Here is a 14,969-nt window from a genome sequence, read left to right on the forward strand (position 1 = left end):
CCTTCACCGTTCCAAAGATGCTGCTAGCAGGACTTTTTTTACTGTCCTTCCAGCGCACCGCCAGTGTGAAAGCCCTTGGGGCTTTCACACTGGAGACAAGGCAGCGGCACTTTCAGGTCAGCTAGCAGGCGCTATTTTTAGCGCAATAGCGCCTGCAAACCGCCTCAGTGTGAAAGGGCTCTAACATTATACAGAAGTCCCTAAGTAGTTAATGGAGTGTACTACCGGTTTAGTGCTAGTTAGGGCACTTGAGCTGTTTGTTGTATGATGTTTTATAGGTATATGTGCTGAGCCTGGGTGTGCCTAATAGGCTCTGTTTTATACCCTAACTTTTTGAAACTGAATAAAAAGAATTAAAAAAAAAAAAAACTGGAGCAGTGGTGTATGACAACGGATCAGTTTCTAGCTTTGGTTTTACAGTTTACCTGAACAAGCTGAAGATAGAAGCAGATTGGTTGCCATGCACAGCTGCTTCAGTTCTAATAAATTACCCCCTTATGATGTGTGCTGGCAGATTTCTACAAAATAACCATTACACTGTTCTTGTTTTGCTACCTGCTTAAAGTGGACCAGGAATACAAAACTTTTTTGTACAAAATCTTTTATTTAAGGCCATGTAATTCAAGTTAGTGTTCATTGAAGTAACCATGTTTACAACCACATTAACATGCATAACAGTACCTTCCTAAAGTGACCAGACAAGTGCCTAATGTAACAGTGCTTAATTGCAAATGCCTGTGTTGGTCTTCATATAGTTTGCTGTATCTCTGTTGGGAACCTTGGATCCTAGCCCAAAATTATAGAAAGCTGCTTAAACTCCTCCCCTAGTTGGCACTAAGCCCTGCCAATTGTCATTCATCAAATATTTGAACCTTTATTGTCAAGGCAATTGCAATTTAAGTAAATGTAAAGCTTCGTTTATTTAAAAAAAAAAATAACAAACATGTAATACTCACCTCCACTGTGCAGCTCGTTTTGCACAGAGTGGCCCAGAACAGCGTCTTCTGGGGTCCCTCGGCAGCTCTCGTGGCTCCTCCCAACATCAGATAACCCCCTAGGTGAAGGGCTCTCCTGGGGGGTTACCTTGCGGGTGCGCTCCCCAGTTCATCATTCGGCGTCCATAGCCGCCGACTGTATGACTCGGCCCCATCCCCCACGTCACTGGATTTGATTGACAGCAGCGAGAGCCAATGGCTGCGCTGCTATCAATTTATCCAATCAAGAGCCGAGAACCCTGGGCAGAGGAAGAGCGCGTCCCCGCCGGATGAAGTTCCAGGGCTCAGGTAAGTAAAACGGGGGGCTGGGGGGCCGGTCACTGCCAGGTGTTTTTCATCTTAATGCATAGGATGCATTAAGGTGAAAAAACACGAGGACTTACAACCGCTTTAACCTCTTTAGCTATTACAAGAAGCAGGACTTCGTATGAACCTGGAGACAAGACTCTGTGCAGATCTTGGTCCTAGAACCCAAGGGGCAGCAGAGAGACACGGAATTACCTGGAGAAATGACACAGGTGAATGAAGACACCACCATTTTCTGGAAAGAGATAAGAACACGTCACCAGCACACCTTTGTCTTTTCCAAAATTCACCTAATCTCTTTGTGTACCTGTATAATGAAGTTGAGACAGACTCCGTTTGTAAATGTCTAATAAGGGTAATGTTAAATCATTTTGCACAAAAAAAATTATAAAAAAAATAAAAAATCTTGTCCCTCTGACCCGGTCTCAAAAAGAAAGAAAAATATATATTTACCTGTCCCACCACCTACATTTCTGATCTTCTCTATTTTCAAAAGCTGCAGTGCCTGCAGAATTCTAATATCTCTTTTATACATGGTTTTTTCTCATTTTTAATTTTCCAACAGGGACTGTTCACACCTTTGTCGGTGCGGGAATAGCAGCGATACCCGCACTCACCTGCAGTGATAAAGGGTAGGGCTACTATTCATTGTAAATGGCACTACTATGCATGTACAATCCCAGTGCGTGTGCAGGTACCGCAGGGAAATCGCATGGTCAAAATGACCATGCAATTTCCTTGCAGGCCACGTTTTGAAAAAGGTGCATGCAACTTTTTCTGAGGGAAACGCAGGCACATTAGCCCATTAAAATGAATAGGCTGCTGTGCCCACGCAGGCTGCAAAAACGCTAAGATGTGCACCTAGTGTTAAAGCTAAAATTTAACCTGCTTACATATTTTGCTTTCTCTGGTTCCTTCCCCTATTAATATGCTAATTACATTTAAAATAAACCCTTTAGTTTTCATTAAGGCTAGGTTCACACTACTGCATATGCGATTTTAGTGTATGTGGTGTGCCATTAGGATTAATGGCCCCCGCAGGAATCCAGCGCGTTTTTCTGTGCGGGTGGTTGCAGCTAAAGGAACATGTGGGGACCCGCAGCGGGAATCACCTGCACAGATATGAAGAATATAAAAGCCTTACTTCACATCCCCTGTTTTAGTACAGCTTCACTGTGCAATGCACACAGATCATGGCTGGGTGGAGGGGCCAGCAGGGTGCTGTACATATCTTCCTGCTTCAGTATTCCTGATTAAATATTTATATATATATTATTAATTAAATTATTGATCGGATTTAATGGTGTGCAACTTAAACATTCTAATTTTAACCGTACTGTTGAATTTGTTGTGACTAGAGTATTCTTTCAATTTCCAGGTTACAGGCACTCTCACTGTGCTACCTCTGCAATTTTAGGCTATGCAGGTTTCGGTTGATGCATCTTGCGTTTTTTCACACACGTTTTTAAACTTTTTTCATGTGTTTTTAATGCATTTTACGTTTTGGGGAGCTGTCTGTTGTCATGCAAGAGAAGCCAGCAAAAAAGCATGCACCACGTGTTTGAAGCATTTCTGCTGCATTTCAGTTGAAGCCTATGGAACCAAAAACGCAACCTGCTGCGGGCAAAAAAAACAGACCTTTTCCAAAAAATGCACCGGTTGAAAATGCACAGATGTGAGCGGGACCCATAGGAAAATCATGTTAAATGGCCTGCAGTGCGCTTCTGCAAACTGAAAACGCACTGCAAAACGCATAGGTGCAAACCTTAAAGCTAAACATCCCTTTCTTGTGCTGCTGATTCTGCATTATATATATTTACGTATATAATATATAATTTTTTCTGTAAAATATCACAAATATTAAGAACGGTTATATTTACTAACCCCCAGCGATTTCCTTTAAATTATATTAAATTAAAATGTAAGACATCAAAAACAAAACCCTCCTAAATCCTGACCTTTGTAAAACTGTATCCATTTGGTTATTCTCAGTTGGATATTCCACACAGCCAAAAATCAAACCCGTATTTTATTACTGATATCTCCTGATTACTTAGAGACACAATCTAGGCATCCGAATCTAAGAGATGATCCTTTGTTTTGTGATATGTACATACTGCTGCATTTGTATCTGCATGTGTTTTCTGAACATTTCTATTGCAGTTTACACACATGCGTTTTGAAATGGACATTATGCTTGGCTCCCAGCATGCAAGTTCATTCAATATAATGCTTTGGTTAAATGCATCTACTTTCGAAATGAAGCTACATGAATTTTTATTATGTGCTAGAACATGTTCTAACCACACAGGAAAAGGCCCAAAAGGTCTTCAAAATGCAATTTAATGCTTTGAAATTCACTGCATTGAAAATTAAAAAAATTATTTTGATAAATGTCCAGGTGGATCTACACACACATACATTTTTTATTTGTAGCTTCAAGTGCTTTTTTCTTTGTAGCACGGTGTCTTAATGCATGCAGTTGCATAGTAAAAAAAAAAAAAAAAAAAATGTATTTTCCATGTTATTTGCTATGCAGCTGCATGCACTTAGATGCATGTCTCTACAATCCTACAATCTATATTTGCCATTAAAATACATGTTAAAATTTCAGTTTTGCTGTAGTGTGAAATAAAAATAATAAAATATGGAGAAATGATTTGGACATAATGTGTGAAAAAGGAGATACATTATAACTCCCATAGAAACTGCAGCAGTGTGTACATACTATCTATAAAGGTTCAGTCAGGACAAAAGCAATCTTTGTTCTGTTTGTGCTGACAAGACCCTGGGTTTCAGGTCTTGCCCTTTTTCATACCCCCTCATGCCGAAGTGTCCAAGGCTGCTGCCTAGTCTGCCTACCCCTCGGACTAGCCCTGGGTGAAACACCAACATTTTTGTTTTTTTTTGGTCTCTTGATGTATGATCAGCCCAACACAATCCCTAGTCCTAATCCCCTTTTGCAGTGTCATGCCTAGTGTAAATAAGTCAACAGAAAGGCTTGTCATTGTTCAAAGTAATGGGCAAGCCTGGGTCCTAAACAGCACATCTCCTAATGCTTAAAGGCATAGTCTATTTTTTGCAAAAAATTTATAAATGCACTAACATTAATTAAAGAATGTGCATTTTTCTTGTTTCTGCAGTGAAGTCTGTAGAACATTGCTACTGTGATTAGTGTATCATTGGGGCACTTGTACAGACTCCTGTATTGTATACATCCCAGCCTCAGGTCCATACAGGAGGTACAGACCTTCTGTAATGAGGCTGGAGTAAGTAAACAATGGACTACAAGTGTGGCGACTTCACCACCCTTGTGCCAGTACAATCTTCAAGCCCCCTCTTCCTTGGTGTTGGATGGGTCTTGTAGTGTTCCTAGTCGCAGATCCTTGTGAATGGATCTTTGAATAGATGATCTGACTGTGCAGGCAGAGCTACAAATATCTGTGCTAAATTCCACAATAGTATGCTCCAGGGAGATGCATCCCACGATTAAGTACGTTGGGGACAGTTTGAGCGTGAGGGGGTTGGGGAATGCGACCCTGATTGTTGTTCCACCCTAAATATGGGTGTAACCTGAAATATGGTCCCAAAGTTGGACTATGCCTTTAAGCTCCCCTACAAAACAACTATGAGCTGCTACTAAAAACTGATCTGCTCTCAGGGGACTGGCAAGGGACTATGAACACCTCAGTGGAATGAAAGCCATATATACCAATAAAACAAACCTAAAGCTTATTAAAACCTGCTGCCTATCCCTGAAAATGACAGGTCACATGATCTCTCTGTCAAAGGGTGGTGTTTAGACAGAACAGCCAATCAGGGGCTCTGGCTGAATACAGATCCTGCCCTAGGACACTGAAGACAAAACCTGAATCTGCGCCAGGGTCCAGGTACTAGCGTTCTGATGAAGATAGTAATTGCTGACATGTAATTAGGTTACAGGACAGCAGGCAGATGGTTTAATATAGGTTAGGTTTACTTAAATATGAAAATAACACTGTAATCTGCTATTATTACATATCAGACAGATGAAGTAGATATTTAACTACCTTTGTATAAGCAAGCGCTCTGAGCCACTGCAGTGCTTACCAGTGTCTCTACCCGATAATGAGAGCCTCCACTTTCCAAAAGCACTCAGCATTCAAAAAGGGAGAAGAGATGGCTCAATAATTGCAAGAATCACTTTTATCCAGCCACCTGTGGCCTGCTTAAGATATGTTCCTTTTTAAAGTCTAAAAGCGTCACATACATTATAGTAAATTTTAAAATTATTATGAGGATATATACTGAGAAAATATTGAGGATGGCTTTCAGAACCTCTGAATTTTAGAAGAGGGAATTGAACTGGAAAAGTTGAGCGATCAAAGTTATGGGCATTATTTGCTCTAGATAGTTACCCAGTCACACTGTTAGGGGCTTGATATATCCCCTCACAGTGCAAGCACAGCACCTAGAGTCCCAAGGAAGGAAGCACAAAACTCCTTTTTTCCATCATTTTGATTAGGACAGCGCAGTGGGGTAACAAAAGGCTAAGTTCACCTTTGTGACATGTTACATATTCCAGCTTCTACTTCCTTTCCTTCCGCTACCCCTGTGACAGCAGGCTGTGATCTTCCCCCCCCCCCACCAACTGTCACAATTTAAAAACAGCTCGGCCATGCAGGCCTCTGCCCACACTGCCGTGTCTTTCATTTACAGAGCTCCGTGAATTAATTACCTACAAGTACTGTCGGGGCCAACAGCTTATAGTTCTCAACGAACTGCGAGGGCGCTGGTGAGAACTCTTGTAGTTACCGATTCTTCCTGCAATTCAATAACTGCCTGCCTGAATCAGAAATACGGGCAGACAGTGTACTGAGAGGTCTGCAGGGTCCAGGCATTGCACCCACAATCTGCTGTTTGTGGGTGCAATGGCTTACAGGTTGCGGAAAAATAAAAATAAATGCACATTAATTTTTTTCTTCTATAAAAGGTGAACTTGGCCTTTACATAATTGGTTAAGTGATGTTTTGCTTAAAACCATCTAATTCTGGTAGAAGTTTACCTTCAAACCATCTAGAAGATATCTGGTCTTGGCTGGTCTCTATACCCCTGATGCAAACCAAACAACCAATCATACATTCAACAGAAATCCTGCTGGTAAATGCAGGTGACCCATAACCTCTGACATGCCCATCATAACAGTAATATGCTAGCTAGTGCTTATGAAGATTTTAAGCTCTATAATCCTGAGAGGCAGGTTCATAAGAAGAACAAATAGATCATTTAATAAAATCTACCCTTTGCATAAAATTGCTTGTTGTGAAAAGATTTAAAAAAATAAAACCTTTAATTGTCTTGGTATTAGCGACCATGCATGTTGTAACCCAGCATAGTGGAAAGCTGATAAAACTTGGCAACTATAAATAAAATTCTAGGTCTTTTACTTTCTATTCATATTTTGTTTCAGCTCTGAGGGTGGCTGTATCCTCTGTGGTTTGCAGTTCAGCAGTGGAGAGTAGTCTGTCCTCTTGAGCATGTGATCCATTCTCCAGACTGTCCAGTGCTGGAGTATTGACCAGGTCCTCAGAGGTGGCTGTGCTGTGCTCAACGAGTGACTGCTCCAAGCTAGTGTGTGATATGGGCATTCCAAGTGGTGGCACTTCTGGAATTGTCACTTGTTCTGTAAAGGTGAAAAAAATACACAAATGCAAAGTCACAATTTATGGAATCTGAGAATTAGCTTGAAGAGTACCTGTCAGTTTTTGAAAATAACTGCTGAGGGTGTAAAGCACAGACAAAATCTGCGCATAGGAATGTATAGGAAGCTGGCCAAGCTTTGGTGCCATCAAGAAATGCCAGTCAAAGTGACACAGCATTCAGCTGCCAATATAAAGGGCTTTAGAAGCTCCTGCAGGTTTGTTCAATGATCATCTTCATGCCCATTCCTTATACCTACACTGGGTTTTTTTTTTTGCATTTCACCATCATTTTCTCTACCTGTAACATACTGTGCATTATTATTTTAGTTCGAAATAATTAATTTATTTCCACTTTTTAGTGTTTTGGTTTGCTATTTTCTAGCCTCACATATATTTAAAAAAATTGCTGGTTGTCATGGGTGAATAACCAGAACCTCTATAAGTGCAGACATGACAGTTATTTTGATTGTACTGTAAAGCCCTGCAAAGAGCACTTCACAGCAACCTACATCCCCCACTAGATAGTCTAAAGGCTGTTTAAAGCTGAACACTGGACACAAAAAACCTTCATTTAATGGATAAGTTCCCTTAAAAAAAAAACGCACATTTCTTTGCAGGTAAAAAAATGTGCATTTATTTATTTGAGCCTGTAAAGCATTGCAAGTGATCTGCTGATCGCTGGTGCCATGCAGGTCTCCTGAAAATCGGTCAGTGTATTTGTGTGCCATACATCCCGTACGGGCAAGCAGATATACAGACAGGAAGAGTCAATGAACTACCACGGTGCTCCACAGCGCCGTGGTAGTTCACTGAGAACTACAAGCCGACAGCCACAAAGGATATCAGAGGTTGTAGTTCATTGACACACAGAGCTGTGTGAATGAAGGGCGGAGCCCTGCTAATTTCAAAAAGTGACAGGTAGTAAGGGGAACGTCTCCTTGTTCTGCTATCATATGTGGGGGGGGAATCGGGCAGCAGCTGCAGCATTGGGAACATTTGCATTTCACCCTAAAAATGGGTGGAACACGTAAATATAGTCCCAAAGGTGAACTTATCCTTTAAAACAAATTCCTCAATAACTACAAAAGATATAAATCCACCTTGTTTACCCCAAATATCCTTTCAAACATAGATATTACCCAGTACTGACATCATAACCGTTCTGTGCATTGCCATTAAAGAAAGCAGAGCAGTGGATATTGCAGGCTGCAGCTGTCAGAATACAAATCGCTTGGCAGGAGAGATACCTCCATCCAATCCCAACTGGTCAAAGTGGTCACATGCCTTTCATAATATTTCTACAGCGTATGAGGCTTTTTGTATAATACAAATAATAATAATGGTTCCCGCATCGCACAAGTGTGAACCGAGCCTACATTTTTTGTTTTTTTTTTAATTTACACGTGTGGGAAGAATAATCTATGATGCTTTCTATCAGAATAATAGGTTTCCTCCCACAGATACCTGTGTGCATCCATGAAAAGCCTTCCCCACCCTTCTCTCTGCACATCATGGTGATAGTTCACTGCTCATTTTCACAGCTAATCACCAAGATAATTTAGCCACCTATGTGCTGAAACTTGTCTCCAGCAGTGATTAAAAAAAAAAATCGATGTGCTGTGTAGAGGAAATATAAGGCTCGGAGTTGTACAGCATGCCCCTCTGTGGTAAAAGAAGGTAATTATAACAATGCTTCAAAAGCACTGCCAGGGGACCCGAGAAGAGGAGGATCGGGGCTGCTCTGTGCAAAACTATACCACAGAGCTGGTAAGTATGACTTGTTTGTTATTTTAATTAAACAAATTTGAGCATTTACAATCAATAACTCCTATAAAAGTGGGAATTCACTTTCTACATTTACAAGTTCAAGGAGCTGACGCAATGTTTTGTTATCACTGTATTTCTGAAAGCAGAAGACTGAAGAACTGACCACAAGTAGTAAAGTAAAAAAGGACATATTGAGCACATACAAAATATGTGACCATACTTGTATTTGCAGCAATTTAAACATACCAATGTATGCACTGAGCTCTTCAGCACTCAGAATCTTGTCTGTTCCTATAGGAAGCTCCGGAGTCAAGTTAAGAAATTCTGGTGACGTTACATCTATCAGTTTGGTTACATCTGGAATTTCAGACACTTGGATGTTTGAATTATCTGGAAACCCTATAGTGAAACACATATAAAAAGTAAATTGTAATCCCACAGACCTATTCTACATATCTAACAAAACAGATTACACCGCACACATACAAAAATGACATTTAGATCATGCAAGGCTACTTAAAACACCTGAACATATTCAAAAACATGGGGATTTGGTCACACTAGATGGTCATATAGTGCTAAGCCCACTTACTGCGTCAAAGTACCCCATTATCAGTGGGTACTACACCATTTATAGAATGAAAGGTCCGCCGTCTCAACCATGGGAGAAAAACTCCTCTTTATGGGAGAACTGAAAGGACTCCTCCTATACCACAGGTGGCCACTAATAAGAGGTAATGGCGGGGGGGGCGGACACCATTCAAGATGGTGCTGCCATAAGACCATCAAACAGAACAATAGCAGCATTATCTTGACTGTAAATGCATTTTTAGGGTGTGCCCCCCAAGTATGTTGTTTTTATAAAGAGGATTTTGTCTTCCATGGTTGAGACGCAGGATCTTTCATTCTATGAATAGTGTAGGACCCACTGATAATGGGGTACTTTGACGCAGTAAGTGGGCTTAGCACTATATGACCATATAGTGTGACCAAATCCCCATATTTTTGAATATGTTCAGGTGTTTTAAGTAGCCTTGCATGATCTAAATGTCATTTTTGTATGTGTGCGCTGTAATCTATTTTGTTCTGTTTGATGGTCTTATAGTGGCATCATCTTAAATGTAAACGCATTTTTAGGCTATTCTACATTTCTAACATTTAAAAAATGTCAATGATCCCTTTAACTGACAAGTGTTGTCATGACTGATTTAAAGGGAAGCAAAACTGTTGTAGATAACTATGAATACAATAAAGAAAATCCAAAAGGTGGCGTCAACACAGCTAACACCATCTTTTGGATTGTGACTTGTGGACGCTCCCGGTCGGTGCTCCATCTACTATTTTTCTTTTTTTTTTCTGAGAGGGTTGAGATTTTTTTTCTCTTCATATTTTCTGATGTGGAACCATGCCATGATGTTGGGCATTGGCGTTTTTTTATGTCATCTCCCCCGTTTTGATATTTGTTCAGTCTTGTGGATTTATTTGGCGGGATCAATTGAGGTGACCCCTCTCCTGCTTACAACCTTTATGAATTATGATCGACACTGCCATCATTTTCTATATTCATTGGACTAATTTGTTTTTGGTGGGTGACGTTTTTGTATAAAATTACAAGATCAAGCAGATCCTGAAGAAACCCCTACTGGCCAAAATGCGTCGACCAACCACTGTCCCTGCACTTGTATAATCATTTATGCAGCTGCTGATTATTGTTTTTTAATTGTATGACGGAATTTTTAAATGTTAGAATAAACAAGATGTTTTATGTATTTATAAAGGAAAAAAAAAGAACTTTTTTTTTGGTATCTTTGGGCCCACTAAAATCCCTGTTCTCATGGTCCCGTATGTGTGGAGGGTACATGCGGGTTATTACATATCTTAAATGTCTTAAAATTGGGGATAGTGCCAAATTTATCAGGATCCCCTACTCTTTATGGTATATGTATACAGACTCATATGTCAAACATGCCTATATTTTTAAAATTCAACTTACAAATATATGTAGGAAACTATACATTTATGTAACCATCGTACATAGATACCCAAAATATATGCTGCAAACCTTAACAAAAATAATGAACAAATGGGCAGCGCATGTAGCCACATATAAAAAAAAAATAAAATGTGTGAATCAAGCAAAATAAAACATAGTCCATATCCTTATGTGCATGCAATTTTAGTAAATAAAGCCACCGATAAGTATCACTCAGTACTCCAGGTGCAACCCCACCCCCTATTGGAGGGAAACGCACCACATTAGAATAACCACCTGTTTGATGGCAACTCAAAAACGTACTTCATAATATCCTTTCAATGGAATCAAATTTGCTTGCTTCAATATCACTGACAAACCAGTTTATTCTTGTACCAGCCTATGCGTCTGCAATGCTCCAGAAAATGACTCATCGTAGTGTGATAGGTTTATTTTAAAAAGAAAAGCAAGGTAAACCAGCAAGGAACACTGACATAACATGCATGCACCCAGGGCTATAGATAATGGCAATATCAGATAATAGCCACGACCGTGATCTCCAATGTCTCACTCAAAATCAGGCGTGTAACAAGGTGTCTCTTAGGCTGGCCATACATGGTTCGAATTCCTGCTGAACTGGCTGAGATTCGAATGGGCAGGCTGAATGTACCAAGTTGATTGACCAGCCTGCCAGATTCTCGTGCCATTATCGCCAGCAGCTTTTGAGCTTTGGACAGTAATGGCAGTATTAAAGCAACTATTTGTCCAAGAAAGTCTAACATAGCTGCAGAAAACTCTGCCTTGGTCAGGTCAGATATGCGGCTTGTTTGGTGCACGAGAATTGGTGCTAGAATTGGATGCAGAGACTGGTGTTAAATAGGGTCCTACTATGATGCAAAGGAAGTGGTAGTTTCCAAGCCTTGCAGGCCTTCAGCAGATTGAATGTTCATCTGAAATTTTGCCGTGGTTTCTCTGCGCCTGGTTTTCACCTCTGCTATCCCCTGGGGGCAAGCATGTCCGTGAAGGAATATATGGAAACCCGGGTGTAAACTGTTCTGTAGTAAAGTCCTCATAGAAAAAAGGCAGTATAAAGTGAATAAGTACCATATAATGGGCTCTAGACGGAAGTGATGGCAATAATGCAACCTCCTAGTCATCCACTTGAAATTACACATTGAAAGGTGGAATTTTACTGCCAAGTTTAAAAAGTTAACTCTGCATAAGTGAATGATTTCAACAAAATTCATGGTTTCCTGATAGTATTCATTCTTCTGTACATAAAACTATTTAGGAAACCTGTAATAAAATGAGGCTACAGTATTGTTCCAGTACAGGGTAAACCTATCTTACGCTGATCCCTAATTAGGGTCCAGGCTTTGCCTGTCACAGTGGGCATACCCCCGAAGAGGTCTTCAGGGTCAAGTTCAATAAGAATGGACCACAGTCCTGGACCTGTATAGCACCCTGCGGCTAACTACAAGCATTGCACTAAGGGCTTGTTCACATGTGTATTGATTTTGAAGAACTAAGCAAATCTCGTTAACGCACCTATAGCATTTATGATGTGTTCATGTTGTGTTTTCGTTGGGATTATGAAGCATTGAAAAAGCTTTGAGAATGCTTGATAAATGCTCATGAAAGTGTTGCTTTTCTAGTGGGAAATGCTTAAAGGGGAAGTGATGTAGAGGAAATTATCTACTTTGAGGCGTGGTTAGGTTGTGGTGTGATAGCAGACATTTTTGTGAATTCCCTGCAAAGATGGATTCGTATACTTTGATCTCTGACACTTGGCTTTGTGCAGCTCAACTTTGCTGAAAGAAAAAGCTTTGCCACTGGCAATAATGTTCAATGCCTCTGCTCCTACCTGGCCCTGTCAGTATTCCTTGCTGGTTGATGCTTTTGTTGCACACATGGCTGCTCGGTGCAAACAGGAAGTGGCAGGAGCTGCTCTGCCCTAGTTCTCTATTATTCTCCAGTGCATTCTGGTATACAGGAACCTCCACAGCCTCTCCCTTGGCACCCAGCTAACATTTCATAAATTCTTCACTAACACACCATAAATTCTATAGGTGCTCTTACAAAGCATTACCATTGAAATCAATAGAGGCGGCTGACAAGTGTCAATGCCTAATGAAAGCGACATGCCACAACACAATGCTACCGCTCTTGTGCTTACAACACTGTGTGGTGCCATTATAATATTCATGGCAGGTGCTGAAGGGTGGCTATGAGGCTTTAAAATGCTGAATAAATGCAGAATAAACACAGGGTATTGACACATGTGTGAACAAGCCCTAAGTGTCAAGGTGAGTGCCCAAGCAGGATCCAATGCCTGAAAACATTACAGACCATTCCCACAGTGTGGGGTCCAGGTATGGCTCCCAAGGTTTTACTGAGGTTCCAGCAATCTGGATAGGAGGAATTGATTTAAGATTTGGTTAAATAATCCAAAGTAAAATATTAAACTGAAGTAAATGATTTATCCATAAGGAAGAAGGGGTCTACTATGTTAGGACACTAGCAAAAAAGAAAGTTCAAAATGGGCAGGGTAGGGTTAAAGGTCCATGGGTGGTTTCCAGGGGTGATATCCAGCAAACCTTTCCCAGTGCCCAGTCACTTGAAAGTATCAGCCTATAACAGCATGTGCCCTATAATGTAATTAAGACAAAGGGAAGTAGCCTCTTCCCTGAGCATTGCATAATTCATGCTGGAACAAGAATGTGCTGATTTGTCAATAGAATATCCATTTTCACCAAGTTCAAGACCATAGAGGGAAGCAAATTTGAGTCCATGGAGGGGAGATTATGCAGTGCATTTTGAATTATCATGAAACAGGTGGTCATTCTGATGCAGTGCGTTCCAGTGGGATTGCACCTGGATTACAGATTGATACACATTTGTGTATCTATTTACTATTGGAAATTGCGCACAAGGACACGGTCTGATGTTTCAGTTTTTATTTTATGGTTTGTAGCACATTGTAAAGTAGTGAGTGTACAGCTTGTATAACAGTGTAAATTTGCTGTCCCCTCAAAATAACTCAACACACCCACAGCCATTAATGTCTAAACTGCTGGCAACAAAAGTGAGTACACGCCTAAGAGAAAATGTCCAAATTGGGCCCAAGGTGTCAATATTTTGTGTGGCCAACATTATTTTCCAGCACTGCCTTAACTCTTTTGGGCATGGAGTTCACCAGAGCTTCACAGGTTGCCACTGGAGTCCTCTTCCACTCCTCCATGATGACATCATGAAACTGGTGGATGTTAAGTACCTTGCGCTGCTCCACCTTGCGTTTGAGGATGCTTCACAGATGCTCAATAGGGTTTAGGTCTGGAGACATGCTTGGCCAGTTCATCACCTTTACCCTCAGCTTCTTTAGCAAGGCAGTGGTCGTCTTGGAGGTGTGTTTGGGATCGTTATGTTGGAATACTGCCCTGTGGCCCAGTCTCCGAAGGGAGGGGATCATGCTCTGCTTCAGTATGTCACAGTACATGTTGGCATTCATGGTTCCCTCAATGAACTGTAGCTCCCCAGTGCCGGCAGCAATCATGCAGCCCCACACCATGACACGCCCACCACCATGCTAGGCAAGACACACTTGTCTTTGTACTCCTCACCTGGTTGCAACCACACACGCTTAACACCATCTGAATAAAATAACTTTATCTTGGTCTCATCAGACCACAGGACATGTCCTTAGTCTGCTTGTCTTCAGCAAACTGTTTGCGGGCTTTCTTGTGCATCATCTTTAGAAGAGCTTTCCTTCTGGGACGACAGCCATGCAGACCAATTTGATGCAGTGTGCGGAGTATGGTCTGAGCACTGACAGGCTGACCCCCCCACCCCTTCAACCTCTGCAGCAATGCTGGCAGAACTTATACGTCTATTTTCCAAAGACAGCCTCTGGATATAACGCTGAGCATGAGCACTCAACTTCTTTGGTTGACCGTTGCAAGGCCTGTTCTGAGTGGAACCTGTCCTGTTAAACCGCTGTATGGTCTTGGTGACCGTGCTGCAGCTGAGTTTCTGGGTCTTGGCAATCTTCTTATAGCCTAAGCCATCTTTCTGTAGAGCAACAATTTTTTTCAGATCCTCAGAGTTCTTTGCCATGAGGTGCCATGTTGAACTTCCAGTGACCAGTATGAGAGAGTGAGAGCGATAACACCAAATTTAACACACCTGCTCCCCATTCACACCTGAGACCTTATAACACTAATGAGTCACATGACGCTGGGGAGGGAAAAT

The 14,969-nt window shown here is 41.1% G+C and overlaps 1 protein-coding gene across 1 annotated transcript in view; it reads right to left on the reverse strand.

Moving 5' to 3' along the window:
- Window positions 1–921: 921 nt before the first annotated feature.
- GORASP1 (golgi reassembly stacking protein 1) overlaps window positions 922–14,969 on the reverse strand; it is a 59,377-nt gene continuing 45,329 nt past the window's right edge. The window contains exons 8-9 of the mRNA XM_073630013.1: window positions 8,996–9,148; window positions 922–6,963 (exon numbers count right to left, since the gene is read on the reverse strand). Of these exons, the coding sequence (XP_073486114.1) occupies window positions 6,731–6,963; window positions 8,996–9,148 (386 nt within the window). The 3' untranslated portion in view covers window positions 922–6,730. The remainder of the gene's footprint in view (window positions 6,964–8,995; window positions 9,149–14,969) is intronic.

This window comes from Aquarana catesbeiana, linkage group LG05, assembly GCF_042186555.1.
Source record: "Aquarana catesbeiana isolate 2022-GZ linkage group LG05, ASM4218655v1, whole genome shotgun sequence".
In the NCBI taxonomy this organism is placed as follows: domain Eukaryota; kingdom Metazoa; phylum Chordata; class Amphibia; order Anura; family Ranidae; genus Aquarana; species Aquarana catesbeiana.